The following is a 20,857-nucleotide window of genomic DNA, read 5'->3' on the forward strand; positions in this document are numbered from 1 at the left end:
TAAATAACTAAATTTTAGAATAATGGAAATTAAACATAAATTTTGCTATAAGAGAACTTAGAAAAGAATTGGAGATAAAATGAAAATCAAAATATATAAATCTCAGTTTAGGCTGGGATAACTGAGACCTAATATTTTGATTTCCTTAAAAAAAAAAAAAAAACAGAAAAAAAATTAAATTGGTTACAAAAAATATAAAAAAATTTTTAAGTCTTCTTTCAATAAATTCTTTTATAGATAAGATACTTAATAATAAAATAATTAAATAGGGAATGATTAAAGAGTACAAAGCAATTAAAAAAAATGCCATTAAATTAAAATTACCAACAAAGATTATCACAAAAATTACAATTTCTTTGTTTTGTTTTTGATTCTGTGTTCTTCATTTTACATAAAACACGCAAAACTTAAACAATATACACGTACTTAAGCATTTTAAGTACTTTAATATTTCCAATTAGTTAAAAAGCCAAGAAAAAAAAATTAATATTATTTTTCTTTTTTGATAAACTTACAATGTTGGCAAATTTCTTCAAGTCATTTTGAATTATTAAATTGCTTCATAAGCCTCTTCAATTCTATTTGTATCAGAAGTTCCATTTAAAAAATCTTCTAGTTCTGATGTTTTTGATCGTTTTTTCTTTTTCTTTTCTTTTTTTTCACTTTTATCTTTATCTCTGTCCTTCTTTTCTTTTTTTTTCTTATGATGAGTTGTTGATTTTTTTTCTTGATTACTAATTTTACTTTCCGATGATGAATTTAAATCTTGACTTATACTTGGAACTGAACCAGTATCTTCTCCACCTTCTGGTGATCTTCTTATAGATGTATCAGTTAACCAATTATCTAAATTTTCTTCATAACTTTGTATATTTGGATGAGATTCATCTGGTGATATACTGGGAATTTCTTCACTTGAATAAGAATTTTTACGCAAATTATCAAGCTTAAGAAAATCTCCGCCATCAGCTACTAATCTTTTATTCTTTCCTTTTGCTAAAGGATTTATTTTAGTTGTATTAATTGTTGATTTTTGTTCAGGAGGTAAATTTAAGGATTTTGAGTTTTGTATATCATTCGATTCAAATTCTGTATCCTCCGGTTCATCGTAGAATCTTGCAACTAATGGATTTACAGTGTCATTATCGCTGTCTGTATCAGCATTGTTATTAGAATTAATGTTAACAGTATTATTACCCAACATATTGTCTGGTGAATTAACATTAGGAATATCATCTAAGAAATTTCGATCTAAATTACCGCCATCGTCAGGACAAAATTCTTCTAAACTATTTAGTTTTTGATTTTGATCAACAATTGACAATTTTCGAACTTCAGCTGATATATTAACATTATTGCTACCATTAAAATTGTTCTTTTGTTGTTGTTGAGCATCAGCATTTTTTAGGAGGCTTGATACCAATGCTGTAGCTTTCGTTGTTGAGCTTTCTTGAATTTTATTATTTGTATTGTTTTGTGTCATGGATTTACTTTCATTTATTGTTTGTGTTATATTAATTTGTCCCGGAATTACTATTGGTTGACCACCTCCTACTATTATACTTTTTGTTGGTCGTAATAAATTACTTGGAGTATTTACATTGGCACCTGGTGTCTGAATACCAGGTGTATTTGGTGAAGCTGGTGAATTTATTAAACTATTACTTATTGGAATTGATGTCGGAGGGACTCTAGAATTTGAATCAGCTACTTGTCTTCGTTTATCTGACAGTTTATTAAGAAAACTGTTATAATTTGCATCGTCACAATTCTAAAAAGATAATTTTAAATATAATAAAAGTCTATCTATAATCAATAAAATGTTAATACCAAAAATTCAACAATTTCTAGCCTGCATATTTCTGTATCTCGAGCATTTCTTTCAATTAATGCTAGAAATGTTTCTTTTTGTAATCTTAGAAAAGGAAGTCCCAAAAATTTATGGAGAAGCCTTAATCCAAAACCATTTCTCATTGAACTTTCAGCGTATATGATCTCAGAACTGCGACTAAAATGATGTAATTTTTAATATGTTGATTTTTATATTATTATATACCAAATTTTATAATTTAAAACATACCCTTCTAAATTGCTCTCTACAAAATCTTGAGCTTGTCCAACTGAAATAACTCTATGATGAGACATATCGCAATGATTACCTAAAACAAGAACTGGTATGTCGGCAGGTACTTTAGGTAACTCTCGAATTACATAATCAAAAGTCCTAAAATAAAATTTACAATTGAAATTATGATTTTATTTATGCCTCTTTTTATTTTGCTTTTAAACGGTACCATGCTTTAGTGATGTCGAACATAATAATTACACCGTGTGTTCCTTTATATACGTCCAAAAATTCAGCATCTAATGCTAAATTTTCAGGAATCGGAGCAGCAGTGGATAATTTTAAACCAGTTTGTTTAGGTCTGGCTTTACCTTTGTCTACAACGTCCCAAACCTCTACTTTTACAATATCTTCTGTAGCTTTAAATGACCATTGAATTGAAGCAACTTGTATTTCCTCCGTAGGTGTGTAAGTTTCAATAAATTGTCCACCTTGTAAACGTTTGAATAGACATGATTTGCCAACGTTTCGATCACCTTTTAAAATTACTTTCACTGAAAATGAATGGAGAAAATGTAAGCAGTGTGTTTTAATATGATTATTCGTATGTTATGTATAAATATTGTTATGTTCAAATAATTTAACTTACTATTATAATTAACACCCCTGGAAAATTTTTTTTGCAAAGATCCAGACATTGGTGTCGCTGATTCCAAATTTGTTGGTGAAACAACATCTTGTTTTGATGAAGTTAATTTTTTCAATGCTTGAAACATTGTTGCCCTCAAAATACTATTTTCTAATCTTAATTATTTTTTTTTCTTTTCTTGAAGGTTCGCAATATTAATTTTCAAACAAATTAAAATGAAGTCAAAATTCAAAACATACTAAAGATAAGATTTAAAGGATGAAATATTCCACAAACTTAAATTATTTTTTTCTTATTAAAAATAATTTTTTTTCTTTTTGAAATGAAATTTCAAATGAAAAAAAAAAAATTCTGCTAGATTAACATTACTTTCTCTAATTTTTTATTACTCGCTCCACTGAAATTTTGACACTCTTCATCTAGGTTTATCAATTTTTTGCCATGTCAATATTCAATTTGTCAAATTCCACAGTAAAAACAAAAAAAGGCTAAGCTTTTTTTAAAGAAACAGTGTCGAACTTCAGAAGAACTAAAAAACAAATTTTAATTGTGTGATCAACATGCTGTCATAACATTTTTAATTGTATGTCATACATGTATTTTTGTCCAAGATATTGATAAAATGAATATGGTTTTTAAATACATTAAATACATATATATATATATGTATATATATATAAGTATATGCAATACTGGATTTTCTTGTTTATCTATTTAGAGCACCGATCGTTTTTGATCAGTCGATTTTACGGCGCGTTGAAAATTTTTTGATTTTTGCGATTCAAACAAGTTGATCAACATGTTGAACAGTGTAGCATTGATATAAAATATGATGAAGCACAGTTACATATTTTGGATCACCCCCAAATATTCATTGTTATTTTGATGATAAACATAATGCTCACTTTTATTTATATAAATTTAATAATTTTGGCTATATAAATACTCCAATCTTTCTTTTGACTGGAGTCTTTTCATGCAGCATAATTCTTTAGAAACACAAACATAAGCAATCAACAATCAAAAATTACTGAATAACAAATTTAATGTTTAACAACGCACTTAAAGTAACGAAACAAAGAATTTCAATAATATTTTTATTATTCTAATACGTTATCCAAAATTGTTACTTAATGTAGAAAATTGTAACAGTTTGAATGCAAATTAATATGCTGGACATTTAAGCAATTAAACTATTTGAAATTATTAATTTACGGTTTGTAATAAATAAACTGTCTGATAGTGTAATTGCTTGCACTCATACAGTTGCGGGCTATTCAGGCATTAACCAGAAGTAAGTTTATGTAAGCTGTGCTAATAAAGTTTTATGTTGTTGTTTTGTTGAAAACAACACAACCCTTAACTTTATTTTAAACTTGACATGACGACACAGCTGAGCGAGAGAGAAAAGTTTTCTGTTCCCTTTTCTTTTTTTTTGGAGATCGAATGGTTTGTTTTCATATTTGTGCTTTTTTCTCGTTCTGACATTTTTTAGAAGAAAACTTAATGCGAATGTTGAAATACCTGAAGTGAAAAAAAAATAAATACAAGTGTTTTACTTTTTTTTATTGCCATTACTAAAAATATAATAAACATTTTTTAAAGTTATCAAAGTGCAATAAATGTTAAATAAATATACCTTGAGCTTTTAAGATGGAAGAAAGGTAAAATTTTTATGGTTTTGTTTACAAAATTGAATTTTATTTGAAAGAAAAAAGTAAAAAAATTTTAAAATGTCTCATATGACATTATGAATATGGACAAAGAAGAGAAAAAAATTAGTGATGTGTCCGAATATAAATTTTTTTTTTTTTTAAATGTAATTTTTAATTTCTTAAAAAAAATCTAATTTTAGTAATAAAACAAAAGAAACTGATGATATTAACGCAATAACTAAGGCTGAAGATGACGACAATTCAAGTAGAAAAGGAAGTGTTGTCAGCAACAGCTCTGGTGGAGGCTCATGGTGGGGTTCTTGGATAAATTCGGCAAAAGAAAAGGTTAGTAATTTTTTTTTTGTTTCCATTTAAGCTTGGTTATTTTCTATTCGAAGGATAGAAAGTAATAAGTATGTTCCATAATTTATTAATAGTTTCTAAATAATGGCTAACAAAATTTTTTTTCTAGACATCTACAGTATTTGAAGCTGTTAAAAACGATTTGGATGAACTTTCCCATGTAATTTCAACACAGGCTTCAACTGTAGGAGCCGCTATTGAAAATACTTTAAAAGTAGGTTTAATTATTAATACACCTGATTCAGTATTTCGGTAGAATTTTTTTGCTAAATAAGTATTTTTTTCTTTTTATACAATTCATATTATGTTATTTTTTTGTGTTCGTATATTAAAAAAAAAAAAATTGCTTACTATTGCAGTTTGACGAAAATACTGACGTTTCATTGGGTACTGTAAAAAAGAGTCTTAGTTCATTTTTTGGTCAAGTAACAGATGCATTAATACCATCTCTTCTCGAATATGATGAAACTGAAACAATTTTAATAACACATGATGGTTTAATAACATTAAGCGGTTTTCCAAAACATTTAGCTGAATTACAGAATAATGATAAAACATATACTGAGGCACCAGAACCAGAATTAAAACAACAATATAGAAGATGGATGGAAGTTATTGAACAAGATCAATTTACTCAAGATCGTTTAGCAAAACATTTAACTGGAAGTGAAATATTAAATGATAAATATATAAGTTTAGTGCCTGATAAAGTTTCGCATATGGATTTTTGGCAAAGGTTTTATATTTTTATATTTTTATTAAAGATATAACTAATACATAACATTTTATCCACAGATATCTTTTTAAGAGAGCCTTACTTGAAGATGCTTTAGCTAATGCTGAATTAGCTGAAAGACGTGCAAATATTGAAATATCATCAGATAAATCAGTTTCACCAAAAAAGAATATTATTCAAACAGAACAGCCTAAATTAAGTCAACAACATAAACAGGACGAAATATCGATTGCAGAAGAAGTATTTGTTGAAAAAGAAATCGAAGTTGATGTAGATGTTGAAGAATTGGAGAATGAATTATTAAACAACGATATATCTTGTAATGTTGAATTATCTGAAGAAGAACAGATAAGACTTTTAGAAGAATATGAACAAGAAATACAAGAACGTGAAAAAGTTAAACAAACTGGTGATAACAAGGAAAAGGTACAAAAATTTTAAGTTAATAAAAAAAAATGTTAATTAAATTAACATTTCTCAATATTTTGTATTTTTGTTTTTTGGATTGTATTTAGTCAAATAAAAGCAGTCCAAACAAATCTAAAAAATTAGATATGAAACAGAATTCACAACAAATAAAAGCTGCAGCAGCTAATACAAAAAATTCAAAAAATTTGAAAACTGCCACACAAAATAACAACACTAATAAAAATACGCCAAAAGATGATACCAAAAAAACAACCCAACATTCAATAAATCAACAAAAAGGAAAAACAGTTGGACAGCAGCAAACAGTTGGTTCAAAAAAAACTTCAACAACAATTGCTCAGGCGAAAGCTCAAAAAGATAAAGAAGAAAATTCATCGGCGTCCGATGAAAGTTGGGAAAAGGATTTCGATTTAAATTAAATATGTTTTTCAAAAAAACAGTATAAAAAAAAAACAATTTTTTTTTTTAATTTACATAAAATTTACAAACAAAAAACAATTTTAAATATAAATAAATAAAATGAAATTTTATTATTTTTTAATACAATTCATATATTATATTTAAATGATAAGTGATAAAATCGAGAAAAAAAATTTAAAAACAAAAAAAAAAGATTATATATACAATTATATAAGATAAGTAAATGAATACAAACAAGGAAAAATTATAAGTTTACAAAAATTAAAAATAAAAAAACTTCTATTATTGATATTTTATATTTTTTTTTCTATATATAGAAATTTAAGATAAGCTGCTTATTTGAATTAATATGAAATATTAGAACAAAAACTTCATGATTAAAATTCAAGTAGAAGAAAAAATCAACACATAAATTTGATTTATAAACAAATATATAAAAAAAAAATATATATGTATGTATTTTGCATGTTAATAATTGTAGATCAATTTTAATGTGAATTAATAAAATTAATTATTAAATATAGAATTTAATTAATAAAAATGCCTTGAATTAGAATTCAAATTTGCAGCAAATCTATTAAAAAATATTTCATAAATTGCATAATATAAAACAAAATAATTATATATTTCACAAAATAGTTATAGAATTTTATTATTATAATTTCATTTATTTTTTAAATAACAAACATTATATTATTAATATTCGAAATCATTCTGTATTGAAGATACATAATATAAAATTTTTAGGGGATTTAGGAGATTTTTGATAATTGAAAAAAAGTTCTAATTTAAATCTTAAAATAGTGTTTTCACAAACTTTACAAATCTGCTGAAACTGAACATTTAACGTTTGCAGATTTGAAAGATAATTAAATAATTCCTCAATATTCAACATTTTTCTGTTATGTTCTTCTAATTAATAATATTTTTGTAATAATTATAAAATAACTTAAAAATTCTTTTTAGGCACAATTAAAATTGCCAAACTTGCTATATTTTGTAGTTTAAATTTATCGAATGTGCTTTATATTAAGACCTAAGTTGGAACTGAATTATCGAAAATCCCCCATCTTTCATGCATTCATAAGAAAATATAAAATTTCTTTCATTTATAAGAAAAATTTAATTTAATTAAAATCATTTAATATTTTTTTTTTAATTTTTTTTGTAATGACAATTTCACACCTTTATTTTCTTTATTTTTAAAATCTTTTACAATTAAAAATTGTATGTCATTTTACGAATATATTAATAGAACATTATTAACATATAATATTCCCAAATTTTTTTAATAATATAAATAAATAATATTTTTAATAATAGCAAATATAAATATAATAATATTTTAGTTTAAATTCCTAACAAAATTTTAGTTATTATTGTAATGTATATCTATATTTTATTTGTTGTCTTTGGTATATAAAAATAATAAATATAAAAAAATTAGACGTTTAAAGTTAAAAAATGTTCTTTTTCAATTTTACATTATTAGCAAGCGCTATAGGAAATTAATGTATGCATATATAGACCATATAAAAAATGTAGGTTCTAGATGTAGGATCATATAGGATTTTTTGAATATTGATTTTAGTGTGCTTTAAATAATGCTTAAAAGTATTTTGTAATGTTTTTTTTTTGCCATCTTTGAAATATTTTACCATTATAGTATTGTCGTTATTGTCTCATTAGTTTGGTGTAATCACTTATTACCAGTACTTTTTAAAGGAGAACTTTAGAAATTAATAGAAAAGTCATTGTTGCGGTAGACATTTGTATAACACAGTAAAATTTTATTTAAATCATTCTGATTCATAATAATTTGCAAAAATTATAATAGCGATATCAAATTTTAGAAAAAATTATCTTACAATTTGTAGCTTTTAAATTCAGAGGAATTTACGATTGTTATATTGCTAATTCTAAAGTAGGAACTCGCATTCTATTCTGAAATTAATAATTGAGAAATAAATCATGAATTACCTTCGTAATGTACATAAATCATAAACCTCGAAAATATTCAAATGTAATAAATAATATTAAAAGAACCATTGTGTTATGGGGATTACAAGGACATTACCTGCGGATTATAATTTATAATTAATCAATTTAACGTAAAATTTATCGTAATATTATAATATTGATAATACCAACATTTAACGATTCAGTTTAACAATTTAATTAGAAAATCCTATGAAATTGAGAACTGAGGTGATAGCAATAACATAAATGGCAAGTATCGTATTTTTGTAAATTTTTAAAAGAATTAATTAATTTAAAAAAAAAATCTACACAAAAAATTAATATTTCAAAAGATTTTGAATTTTTCTTTTCAACGACATCTATTACTGACATAATGAAAAACTTTAATATTATATGAGTACTAAATTTCACGTTACTACTGTCGTGAATTTCAAGTATTTTTCTAAAGAGAGTAGATTTTTTTTGAATTAGGTTCGTGTCTTTAATAATAAGTTTATTATTGTTCCTCTTGGCAAAATTAATCTAGTTTTCAAACCAAAATACAAATATTCCACAATTTTATTTTATTTCACAATATGTTTTTTTAAAAATGGTCCAGCGAATCAATAAAAATGGATTTCTTTTTAAAATTTCTAAACGCTCTCAAATAATTTTTTTTTGCTGGATGCTTACTTAAGGATTATAATTGCATAACTCAAAGGATTCTCTTTCAGTTCTTCCTTCATTTTTGGTCCGATAAGCGTTGTAACATTTATTTATTTTTTGGGTTTATTTTATTCAATAAAAAAAAATTCTTAACAAAAAAAAGAAAATATAAAAAAAAAATAGAAAAAATATTTTTTTTAAGTTTTTTTCAGTGAAAATATTTGGGTTAAATTTCGTAATTTATTAATTTACAAAATGTTGGTTGTTAAAAAATTTTTGTTATATTTGTCGAAAATTTTGAAAAATCACTAAAAAAAAGTCTTCCAAAAAAAAAAAAAAAACAGCAAAAAATAGATTAAGAAAAAATTTTTTTTTTACACAAAAATTTTTTTTTGGTGTTTCTTTTTATTTTTTTTTCTCGTTTTTGTTTTAATTTAATGAACAAATTTATCTACTTATACGAATGATTCTTATATACGTATATATAACAATATTGTATAGTCCTGTTAAAACTGTTATAATATTATATACATGAATGCAACAACAAAAAGCGTATAATAAATGAGTAAAAAATAAAAAAAAAACAAAAATCAAAACCTTTGAAGGATAAATTTGTAAATTATATTGTGATTTTATATTATATATACAACTATACATACAAGTATTTCAAATTTACGAAAAATAAATATATCATATATACACATTCATACAAGCATACTTGTACTCGTATAAATATATGAGAAAAATCGATAGCATAAAATTTCAATATCACATTAAGGCATCCAAAGGATATATGAGAGAAAAATCTTCAATTCTTTCCTTATAAAGAATACGAAAATTTATTTTATATAAGGACGGAAAATAATTTACTTTGGGGCTAAATCTACTGGGCTAACTTGTTTAATAGTTAAAAACTAAATAAAGAAGATTAAATATAGGTTATATACTGAGAAAAAAAAGTTCAAAAGTAATAAAGAATCGATGTTTTTTTATTTTTCTGTTTTTGTTTTTTGTGTTTAAGTGTAGAACATTGTGTTCGTTTTGGTAACCTCCTTTAAAATACACAAAAGTTATATAGAGGGACAATAGAACAACGTTCTATTTGAAAGTATATATTTACAGTAAAAAATTACAAGGAAAATTACATAGTCTAAATAGTGATTTAATTAAAAAAAAAATAAATTATGGCTTTCCTTAATAATTTAAAATCAATGCCATTACCACCAATGAAAAATGTTTTAAATGTAGCATTACAAACGGCACGGCAACAAATGCCAAATAAATCGAAACAATCTGAATATGAACAACCAGCTGGTAGTGAACATCCATCATCAGAGCATATAGATGGTACATCACCACCACCTATACCGCCAAGACCATCATCAGGTACAGAATCACAACAACATGTACCATATCAAGAAGGTAGTGCTGCTGGTGGTGGTAATGGTAATGGTAAAAATTTAAACAATTGTATTTTTGTATACGCCGTTTATAGCACATTTTGAAATTTTTTAAATTAAAAAAAAAAATAAAAAAAATATGTTTTTTTTGTTTTTTTTTTTTTTTTGTAGAAATTCCAACAGAAACACATGAATTAAATCCGTTTAGAAATCCTGGCGCATATACAGAAGAAGGAAGTTATAATGAAAATGGTGGCGTTGGTAATACATCATTTATTGATTATAATGAAGGTTATCAACAGGGAGGAGGTTACCCAAGGTATATGCTTTCATATTATTTTATTTATTTTTTGTTTTATTACAATATTATAAGTGCTTTTCTCGAAAATCGAAAATATTGAGCGAGTATTGAAAATTGCAATCACTAAATTCGATAGATAATTTTAATTAAGCTTTTCAACTTTGTTCGTTTGTGATTTCAGGATGATAAAATAATTGTTGGTTGACATTTTGACAGGTTAACATTGACATACATATCTATAAAAAAAACGTGTTTGTGCATGATTATCTAGTACTCGAAATAATTTCAATTTTATTTCACTTACAAAATCAAACAGTTTAAGAATTATTATTTTAAAATTTTTTATGTGGAAGCATAACTCTTAATTGAAATTAGAGTGAAAGCTATTAAGAATTTTCGGCAATTGATTTTTTATTTTCTTATAGGCATAAAAAATATTTCAAAATTTCAAATTTAATTTTTTCAATTTTCATTTTAGAACTGGAAGTGTTGCTTCGGAGGGAAGTTCGTTTGCATGTGAAGGTGAAGGAAGATCTGATGTAAAAATTGATGAACTACAAGCTGGTACTTAAAATTTATTTTAAATTTTTTTTTTATATTTCAAAAAATTTACTAATTTCTTGATTACAAAAATTTTAGCATGGAATGTTACGAACGCAATTCAAGGTATGTTTATTGTATCATTACCATTTGCTGTATTACGTGGCGGTTATTGGGCAATAATTGCAATGGTTGGTGTAGCCCATATATGCTGTTATACTGGTAAAATATTAGTTCAATGTTTATATGAACCAGATCAAACAACTGGTGAACCGGTACGTGTTCGTGACAGTTATGTTGCAATAGCAAGAGTATGTTTTGGACCAAGAATTGGTGGTCGTGTTGTTATGTTCGCACAAATAATTGAATTATTAATGACATGCATATTATATGTTGTTGTATGTGGTGATTTATTAGCTGGTACGTATCCAGAAGGTGCATTAGATACCAGATCATGGATGATGTTAACTGGTATATTTTTATTACCATTAGGATTTTTAAGATCATTAAAAATGGTCTCAATATTATCATTTTGGTGTACAATGTCACATTTAGTTATAAATGCAATCATCTTAGGTTATTGTCTATTAGAAATCGGTGATTGGGGTTGGTCAAAAGTAAGATGGTCATTAGATATGGAAAATTTTCCAATATCATTGGGTGTTATAGTATTCTCATATACATCACAAATATTTTTACCAACATTAGAAGGTAATATGATTGATCGTTCAAAATTTAATTGGATGTTAGATTGGTCACATATTGCTGCTGCAATATTTAAAGCATTATTCGGTTATATATGTTTTTTAACATTTCAAAATGATACTCAACAAGTTATTACAAATAATTTACATTCACAAGGTTTTAAAGCATTGGTAAATTTTTTTCTTGTTATTAAAGCAATATTAAGTTATCCATTACCATATTATGCTGCATGTGAAATATTAGAACGTTCATTATTTCGTGGTCCACCTAAAACAAAATTTCCAACAATTTGGCATTTAGATGGTGAATTAAAAGTATGGGGTTTGTCATTTCGTGTTGGTGTTATACTTGGTACAATAATGATGGCAATATTTATACCACATTTTTCAATATTAATGGGTTTTATCGGTAGTTTTACTGGTACAATGTTAAGTTTTATATGGCCATGCTATTTTCATTTAAAAATTAAAGGACATCTTTTAGATCAAAAACAGATCGCGTATGATTATTTTATAATATTTTTGGGTTTCTTATTTGGTATTATAGGTATATATGATTCAGGAAATGCATTAATTAAAGCATTTGAAATTGGATTACCATTTTAAAATAAAAATTTATTGGAATTTATATCTTTCATATATTTTTCTTCAATATTCCTTGAATGTTTTTGAGTTTGGTTTATTAAAACATATAAAATAAGAAAAAAAAATATTTAATTGCGAATTTTAATTTTTATATATAAATGTAGATGATTGTTTACTTTATTGGGAATATTCAATTGAAATTATACGATAAAAAATTTAATAAATTAAAAATAAAAAGTTAAGTATAAAAGAACATTAAATTATTAAATATGCATTAAAAATTGAGGTAATTAAATGAAAAGCAATTATTGATATTGTAAATGAAAATTGTATTCAAATTTTTTCCATATTTTTGAAAAGTTTTAAGAAAAATTTACAATTTTTTTTTTGCAATAATTTAGAAATTTTCTAATATTTTGTAAAATTTTAATTCATTTACTTTTATTTGAAAATAGAATGCTTTAGTAGAATTATTTTTTTCAACATTTTAATTAATTTTTAATGGCCATAATAGTTCTTATAGGGAATCGAAGGTTAGGGATAATTTTTGTAATTTTATTGCAATAATAATCGAAAATTAATTTTATTGCAAATGTGTTAGGGCTTATTCTGAGTATCGAATCACTAAGTGAAAGTAACAATTATCGCAAAAAATTTCATATTTTTATTGTAAACATAAATTACCCATGTTTTTAATAAAGTTTTTGAATCTTTTACGATAAATATCATTATCACTAAGTGATTCGATACTCAGAATAAGCTCCACTGTTATTTCTCTTTTATTGGCTCTGTTTTAAATTATTTTTCTGTCAGAATAAAGATTGTATTTCTTTGTGGTAAGTGTTGTAAAATTGCTCACAAAAATTTCAATTGGTGACACATTTATATAATAATAATCGATTTCCATATTACCGATTCTATCTTTTCGATTTCCGTTGCACTGCAGACTTCTTTTAATTTTCTGAAATTCGATATCCAAATTAATATACATGTATATTGTTGTGAATTTAGATTTATTTTAAACAAGAATTTCGCACAAAGTTAGTAATGTTGTTGGTTACTTTTTCATATATTCATATACAAATGTAGGTATTTTATGTAAATATTATGTAAATGTTGTTTAAACAAAAAAAAAAATATAAATGTTACAATTGCGAGATTTGTATGGATTTAAATAAAAAAATTTTTACAAATCTCCCAAAATGATTTTATAACATTGAGATCATAAATTTAATAATTTTTATTGTAGAACAAGTTTTGTCTTTGAAAAAATTCCATTTCATAAAATTAAACCAAAAATATTCAAAAAAATGTTAAATTTCAAAACGAAAAAAAATTTAGTTTTTTTAATGTTTTGAAATGCAAATTTTATTTATTTTCATATGCTTTTCATATTTTCAACAATTCATTTTCATTATTTAAAATAAATTTTATGGTTCCAATAATTGGCTCTAAATTTGATTTTATTTCATAGTGCATTAAAACTTCTAAAAACCAATCATATTTTTAAAGACAATCCAAATTAAAATTTTGTTCTGCGTGCAAATTGTGCAAAAAAAATCAATTAATTTTAGTATAAAAATCTCTTCACTATTTCATAGTGGAAATGCTCAGTTTTTTTTGTTTGTTTTTCTAATACGTATTCTATAATAAAAATTATATATCAAAATTCTAATTGGAAAAGAATATAAAAAAAAAATTTTAAATTTTTCAAATTAAATTAATTAATTTTATATTTAAATTTATATATAGATGTGAAAAAAGTTTATGCAATGCGACCCACCAAAAAAAATAGTGAAATTTAAAAAAAACTATATAATTGGGATATTTTAAAATCACCCCATACAACACACATACAACTATATATAATAAAATTTAATGCTTGTTATTTGCTTTATTCGTCAATATTTACATATATGAAAATTTTGAATAAGCTACAAAAATTGAAAGAAAATTGAAATGATAATCGATTTATTCTTATATTTATTATATTTATATACATATATGTATAACAAATATTTATTTTTAAATCTGTATAATAATAAATTTGTAAACTATATAACTATATGTAATATAAAAGATGTCTTCCAAAAAATTGCATATTAAATATGTATTTATACAATATTGTACAATAAAAAAAAATAAATATAGTTACTTTAAAAATATTATACAAAATGTCAAAGAATAATTTAGTATAATGAAACAAAACTAAAAAGTCTTCCAAAAATCAAATGTCTTTCATAAAATAATAAAATTGAATTTAATGTCTTCCAATATTTATACAAACTTTTAAAATTATGTTCATATAAAATTAAGAAAATAGAAATAGCTAATTTGTAATTTTTTATATTGTTTAAGATTATTTTCATTTTGAAAAATTGCATTTGTATGATATTGTATATATTTTTCTAAGTAGTTCAGTAAGTTTTTTTTTAACTGCAATGATATGTGGTGTTTATAATGCCTTTGAATTCTTGACGACATTGCTATTTTCTATATTCAGTTCTCTAAATTGTGAGCGCAGTGAGAACAGTTAAATAGAAATAACGATGATGTAAGAAATCAAAAGTGTAAACACCCTTTTATAATTTTACTTTATGATAATATTTTTGAAAAATGATATTTAAAAGGAATAGAGATGGCAATATTTATTTTCTGAAAACAAGTTTAAAGATTATTTTGTATGCCATATGCGTCGAATAAAATAAAATATAATTTAAAATAATTAATATAATTTAAATAATAAATTTGTGATCTAAAAGTATTATTTTTTTGAATCCTAGAATTTATATGTACATATTTCGTTTTAAAAAAATTTACAATTGACGTTTTTACCGAAAATAGTGATTGGCTTTTAAAATAAAAAATATTGTATTAACTGCCATCTATTATTGTAAAAGCACATATATATGAATTACATATAAATTCTTTAGCTGCCATTTAAATATCAATTCGCCTATTTTTTTTTTTTTTCAAGTACGTTACATATACATTATTATTTTTTTTTTAAAGAAAATATTTTAAAAATTCGAAAATATTACAACTGAACAAATGAAGAAGAAAAAAATGAAATAATTTTAAACGAACTTTTAAGTATAATTGATTTATTTGAAAAAAAAAAAATTGTTTAAGTTAAGTACAAATTACAAAAAATTAATTATAAATAATTAAAAGTTATATATGTATATATATAAAAAAAATAAATCCAGTAAAAAAACATAAGTCTTCCATAAATGATCAATTATTATTGAAAAAACATTATATATATACAAATATAATTATTTATTAAAGAATTATTAAAAGAATATTGCATAAGAAAAAGAAAAACTATTTGACAAAGATATGACACTAAAATTGTATTATAGATCATAAGTTATATAATCGTTTAAAATTTCTTAGTTAATTAAATTAAATTTTAATATATATACATATAATTATATAAATTAAATTAATTAAATTAATTATGTAAACATTATTTATGTTAAGATTAATTAAAAAACAAAAAACCATTTTCCTATCATATTAGACGAACTGTTGGCTTTTATCTCAAAATGTAGAGTGACTTTTTAATATCATAAGAATTTGAAAAGTTTTAGTATTGACACAAACCAACCAATAAATTTATTTGGTTCATGTCATATAAAATAATATGAAACATTCTCGTTTTTCTGAAATGATGGTTAGTGATGCGTGTAATATGATAAAAAATAGAAAAAAAAAATAAATAAATTTTACAGATGACAATAAAACATGTGAGGAAAAAAAAGCAAAAATAATAAATTTTACATACGCGGAATACAAGAAAATAACAATTTATCAGCAAAAAATTAATAATTATCGTAGTAAAATATATTCTTAAGTAATTTTAAACATAGAACACAAAAATTGAAATTATATAATGTCATATGTATATATATAAGTATATATTATACAAAGGAACAACACGTTAATTAATTAGATAGTCATCAACATTTAATTATCATTATATAATTATATAATTAATATTTAATATTTTATGTAATAAAAATATACTAATAAAATAATAAAAATTTTATATTTGTGAATATATTGCATATTAAGTATAATTAATGTGTAAGAAAATTTTTCATATAACAAATTATTTTAAAATATTATATTATTATGATTTTTACAAGTTGATTTTATATTATTACAAGTTTAAAATTTAAAATTAATTTTCCATACAATTTAAACATATATCTAAAATATTAACCGGTACTTATAATTTCTAATTTAAAAATCATGAAAGTTAAATTGAAAAATCTTTCCATACTCAACTAAAATCATATACATATGTACATACTTATATAATTTTATAGTTTACTTATTAATTATTGACGTAAATTTAGACTGTCATACGATAGAGTTCAGGAATTTAGATTATTTTTCAATTTTATTAATATCCAATATTTAAATATCAATAATAATTAAATTATTATAAAAATTCATTTCATAACTTTGGAAAGTTAGTTGTACGCTTTTGTGCGATTTATAATAACCATACATATAATTGTCTTATTAGCATAATTATTTTAAAATTTACAAGTAATTGTTCCTTTTTATAAGTACATAAATAGTAAGATTAATCATATGCTTTTATTTAAATTAAAGACAATAAATGCAAAAATATTGTATTTTCCACATTGAAAAAGAACAACTATTTTGGTCATTAAATCTATTGGAAATTATGTTATAAATTTATTTCTGTGTTCTTTAATTAATAATTTTATTTTTAAGTTGAATTCAATTCCAATTATATTTTCCGTTAATAAGAATAAAAAAATGAATTTTATATTAGAATTAATTGAAAAAAAAATACAATATTATTATAAATTTAATATAATATCCATGGTCTTCCAAAAATTGTTTATATGTATATTTAAATTTTGAAAACTAAAAAAAAAATTAATTTCAATAAATTTTAAATAATTTTCATATGTAAATGTGTAAATTCATATATATCTATAATATATAGAATAGAATATTCTCCAATAATGCCAAAAAAAAACAAAAAAAAAATTTTCAAAAAAATTAAAATTTTTTTTTCTGAAAATACTGTAATATACGATTATAAATACATACTACAATATTAAATATAAATTAGAATTAAATATAAATAACAAAACATAGGATTATATTATATAATATTTTATTATATAACAAAGAAATGTAATTGTAACATATTAATTATTATTTCCTTTGTTTTGCTGTGATTTCTTTTCTTATTATTTTAATATAACTAATTATTACCAACAATATATGGAAATTTTTAAAACAATTTTTAATAAGAAGCGGTCTTATTTCAACAAATTGAGATTATTTCATCCTTTCAACTATGGTCGGGCTCATCAGTAGATGTACAACACTAGGAATCGTATACATACAATTTGGTACATTCGGAGTTCTAAAATTTCAAAAATTATTTGAGTCACAGAATTTGTAACCATACTGTTCTTGATTTTTTTTGCTATTAATTCCAGTTCAACGTGCTATTTGGGGGATGCTTGTGTTAAAAAACATGATTGCCAAATTATTTATACCTTGTACATGTTTATTTATTTATACATGTTTATTTATTTATTTATTTGTCGTATACGTAATACAAATACTGCTTTTTTACAGTTACCTGAATTTAAATTAAATAAATTAATAAAAATAAAAACATATAAAAAAACATATAAAAAAACTTTAATTACAATATATTAGTTATTTGTTTCAATAATAAAAGAGAGAGCAAATCCAACAAATTAAAAAAAAAAAACAAAAAAAAGCTATATCAGAGTATGAAATATATATACATATACATATAAAAAAACAATAGATATTAAAATTATAAATAATTAAAATTAAAAAATTAAAAAAAAAATTCGTTACATATTGTAAAGTTCATATCAACTATTAATATTAAAAAAAAAGAAAAACACAAAATTTACTAAAAGAATAAAACGAAAGTCTTCCAATTATATACACACACAAATATAAAATATAATATAAAAAATTAAAAATAAAAAAAAAAAATTATAATTGGTTATGTGGAGAAATGGTATCGAAAATAAAATGAAAATTTTGTTGAATATTTTTAATTATTTTATTGTTACGTAAAAAATTATGCGTAAATTATCTGTTTAAATACCGTTATATAGCGGCGCTGTACCCGTCGGCAAATCGAGTGGGTTGTGTCTTCAATTTTAATAAATTTTTTAACGTGTACATTAAAAGTCGTGTACAGTTGTCAAAGCGATTATAAATCCGTTAAATTATTGATTTCATTAATATATGGACGTTTACCAAAATGCAGATTTAACGTCAACTTGACTTATTTACAACAGTACAGTTTTAATTGTTGAATAAGTCAGGTTGACGTTAGATTTGCATTTTGCTAGACGTCCTATGCATATAATCTCCTTTTTAACAATATTTTTATAAGTATTTTGTATATTTTATATATTTAATAGCATTTATATACATAATCTGTTATGTATAAATTAAAAGGTTTCAATTATAATTCAATAATTTTATTTATTTTAACGACACTAGCGCCATATGTATGTGTTAAAATATTTCCGTTCAAATTTTCATCAACATATTATAAATTAAAATGGTTACTTTTTAATTTAATTTTAATCTCTTATATTGATATTAGTTCCCCATCCACATATATGTTTAAATATTAAATTAAAAATTTATTAAATAAAAATATCGGAATTTTAAATATATGATAAAAAAAGGTCAACAAAAAAAAACAAACTAAAACTAAAAAGGAAAAAAAAATATATATTCTTAAATTATTATTATATTTAAAATATTAATAAATAAAAAAAACAAATTATATTTAATTATATCAAAAATTATACATACATATATTTAATTAAACATATATATAATATACACACATGTACATGTAAAATTTAGATAAATGTCAATGTATTAAAATCAAAATAAATAAATAAAATTAAAAAAAATCCTAAATTTATCCCAAAATCACAAAAAAAAAATAAAAAACATAAAAATCCAGAAAAAAAATTATTATAAAAAAAAATTGTTTTAAATGTAAAATGAAAAAAAAAAAGAAAAATTTGTGCTATTATTACTGAAATAAAAATTATAGTTCTAAAATAATTCGGCGATTAGATTTTATTTATAAAGAAAAGATTTAAATATGGGGCCAATATAATGGTTTGCAAAGAATCTCATTTTCCTACTAAAGATGCCGAAAATTTAAATTTTGTTAATGGTGAGAGACGAGAACTTTAAAAAAGGGGCAGAGAGAAGACTAGATGTTAACAAAATATTTTATAGCTGATTCTATTTCATTAACAAAGAATAGTTATCTGAAATAATGATTTAATTTTCTATAAATAAAAGCTTTTGGTAATATTTTAAATAAACTTATCACTGATAAAATATGGCAACGTATATTAGCATAAAAGTTGATCAATTAAACGCAAGCAGCTAAAATGGGGATATCAGGAGAAATTTATCGACCAACTGAAGTTATAAGTGTATCTGGTACAGGAAACCTGAATATTGCTGCACACAATAGCAATGATATCTAAATTGTAAGATGTACTTAATGGTTCTGGTTTGGGAATTAAGCAAAAACTGCACAGTTCACCTCTATGATATCATACACCGCCTCCAATCTACCCAATTCTTCAATTTTCTCATTTTTCATACCATTGGTGCTATCCTCGGGATTGATCATTGGGTTAGTTTATATCTCCTGCAGTAGCATCACAAAGCCGCCTTTAACTGTCGTATTAGAGGTCGAACTTCACACATACGCTGCTACGAAAATCCTTACTCGTAAGTGTACATCGACTATTCGATGTGTTCAGATTAATCTCCATAGATCAAAGGCATCCTTTGCTAATCTCATAAAGTTCTCGCTTAGCAAATGCTGGGACATTGCTTTCATCCAAGAACCATGGGCTCATAACAGTTAAGTTAGAGGTCTTCCAAATAACAAACATTATAGATGCATTTATGATCTGAATATAGAGAGACCCAGGGCCGTAACCATGGTCCGAAACGGTCTGCATATGGTTTGCATAAATAAGCATATTTCACGGGACCTACATTTGGTTTTCCCGGTGGTGGAAAGATAAACATAAATTTGGCTTCGGCCTATTTTGCCGGGGACATTGAGTGTCTCTCCCCTTGGGTTGATACGTTCGTTAATCAATGTAGGGTGGGTCGAACGAAGCTCATAATCGGATGCGACGCTAACGCCCATCACATGGGTTGTGGAAGTTCAAACACGCCCACAACCCATGTCCGAGGAGAACAACTTCTCGAATTCATTCAGCAATACGGTATGGAGGTGGCAAATGTGAGTTGCGAACCCACTTTCTTAAATGTCGTTCG

The 20,857-nt window shown here is 23.6% G+C and overlaps 3 protein-coding genes across 4 annotated transcripts; 2 read left to right on the forward strand and 1 right to left on the reverse strand.

Moving 5' to 3' along the window:
- On the reverse strand, window positions 1-3,132 carry LOC129619246 (rab-like protein 6). The gene is made up of 5 exons (XM_055534400.1): window positions 2,715-3,132; window positions 2,295-2,619; window positions 2,081-2,224; window positions 1,831-2,008; window positions 1-1,771 (listed from the first exon to the last, which is right to left on the reverse strand). Exons 1-5 carry the CDS (start codon window positions 2,839-2,841, stop codon window positions 551-553), a joined length of 1,995 nt encoding a protein of 664 aa, XP_055390375.1. The 5' UTR covers window positions 2,842-3,132; the 3' UTR covers window positions 1-550.
- A 1,043-nt stretch (window positions 3,133-4,175) lies between these two features.
- Window positions 4,176-6,668, forward strand: LOC129619274 (BSD domain-containing protein 1-A-like). Its single transcript, XM_055534446.1, has 6 exons — window positions 4,176-4,378; window positions 4,570-4,714; window positions 4,842-4,946; window positions 5,092-5,468; window positions 5,528-5,894; window positions 5,984-6,668. The coding sequence occupies exons 1-6, from the start codon at window positions 4,368-4,370 to the stop codon at window positions 6,314-6,316; spliced, it is 1,338 nt and encodes a 445-aa protein (XP_055390421.1). The 5' UTR covers window positions 4,176-4,367; the 3' UTR covers window positions 6,317-6,668.
- Window positions 6,669-9,033: 2,365 nt separating this feature from the next.
- Window positions 9,034-19,488, forward strand: LOC129619241 (vesicular inhibitory amino acid transporter). 2 transcript variants are annotated; one of them, XM_055534388.1, is made up of 4 exons: window positions 9,034-10,394; window positions 10,514-10,661; window positions 11,122-11,207; window positions 11,283-19,488. In XM_055534388.1, the coding sequence occupies exons 1-4, from the start codon at window positions 10,127-10,129 to the stop codon at window positions 12,491-12,493; spliced, it is 1,713 nt and encodes a 570-aa protein (XP_055390363.1). In that variant the 5' UTR covers window positions 9,034-10,126; the 3' UTR covers window positions 12,494-19,488. The 2 variants fall into 2 exon arrangements, with proteins under 2 accessions (XP_055390363.1, XP_055390365.1); XM_055534390.1 differs by having other exon boundaries at window positions 9,034-10,388.
- Window positions 19,489-20,857: the final 1,369 nt, after the last annotated feature.

The sequence above is a fragment of the Condylostylus longicornis genome, unplaced genomic scaffold, assembly GCF_029603195.1.
Source record: "Condylostylus longicornis isolate FDR11 unplaced genomic scaffold, ASM2960319v2 ptg000011l, whole genome shotgun sequence".
Classification (NCBI taxonomy): Eukaryota; Metazoa; Arthropoda; class Insecta; order Diptera; family Dolichopodidae; genus Condylostylus; species Condylostylus longicornis.

Coding starts and splice junctions, on each gene's coding strand:
- LOC129619246 (XM_055534400.1), bottom strand. CDS start 2,841: ATGTTTCAAGCATTGAAAAAATTAACTTCATCAAAACAAGATGTTGTT. Junction 2,620..2,714: donor CAGGGGTGTTAATTATAATA/GTAAGTTAAATT, acceptor ATTCATTTTCAG/TGAAAGTAATTTTAAAAGGT. Junction 1,772..1,830: donor TAGAAATTGTTGAATTTTTG/GTATTAACATTT, acceptor TTATCTTTTTAG/AATTGTGACGATGCAAATTA.
- LOC129619274 (XM_055534446.1), top strand. Junction 4,715..4,841: donor TAAATTCGGCAAAAGAAAAG/GTTAGTAATTTT, acceptor TTTTTTTTCTAG/ACATCTACAGTATTTGAAGC. Junction 4,947..5,091: donor CTATTGAAAATACTTTAAAA/GTAGGTTTAATT, acceptor TTACTATTGCAG/TTTGACGAAAATACTGACGT.
- LOC129619241 (XM_055534388.1), top strand. CDS start 10,127: ATGGCTTTCCTTAATAATTTAAAATCAATGCCATTACCACCAATGAAA. Junction 10,395..10,513: donor TGGTGGTGGTAATGGTAATG/GTAAAAATTTAA, acceptor TTTTTTTTGTAG/AAATTCCAACAGAAACACAT. Junction 10,662..11,121: donor CAGGGAGGAGGTTACCCAAG/GTATATGCTTTC, acceptor TTTTCATTTTAG/AACTGGAAGTGTTGCTTCGG.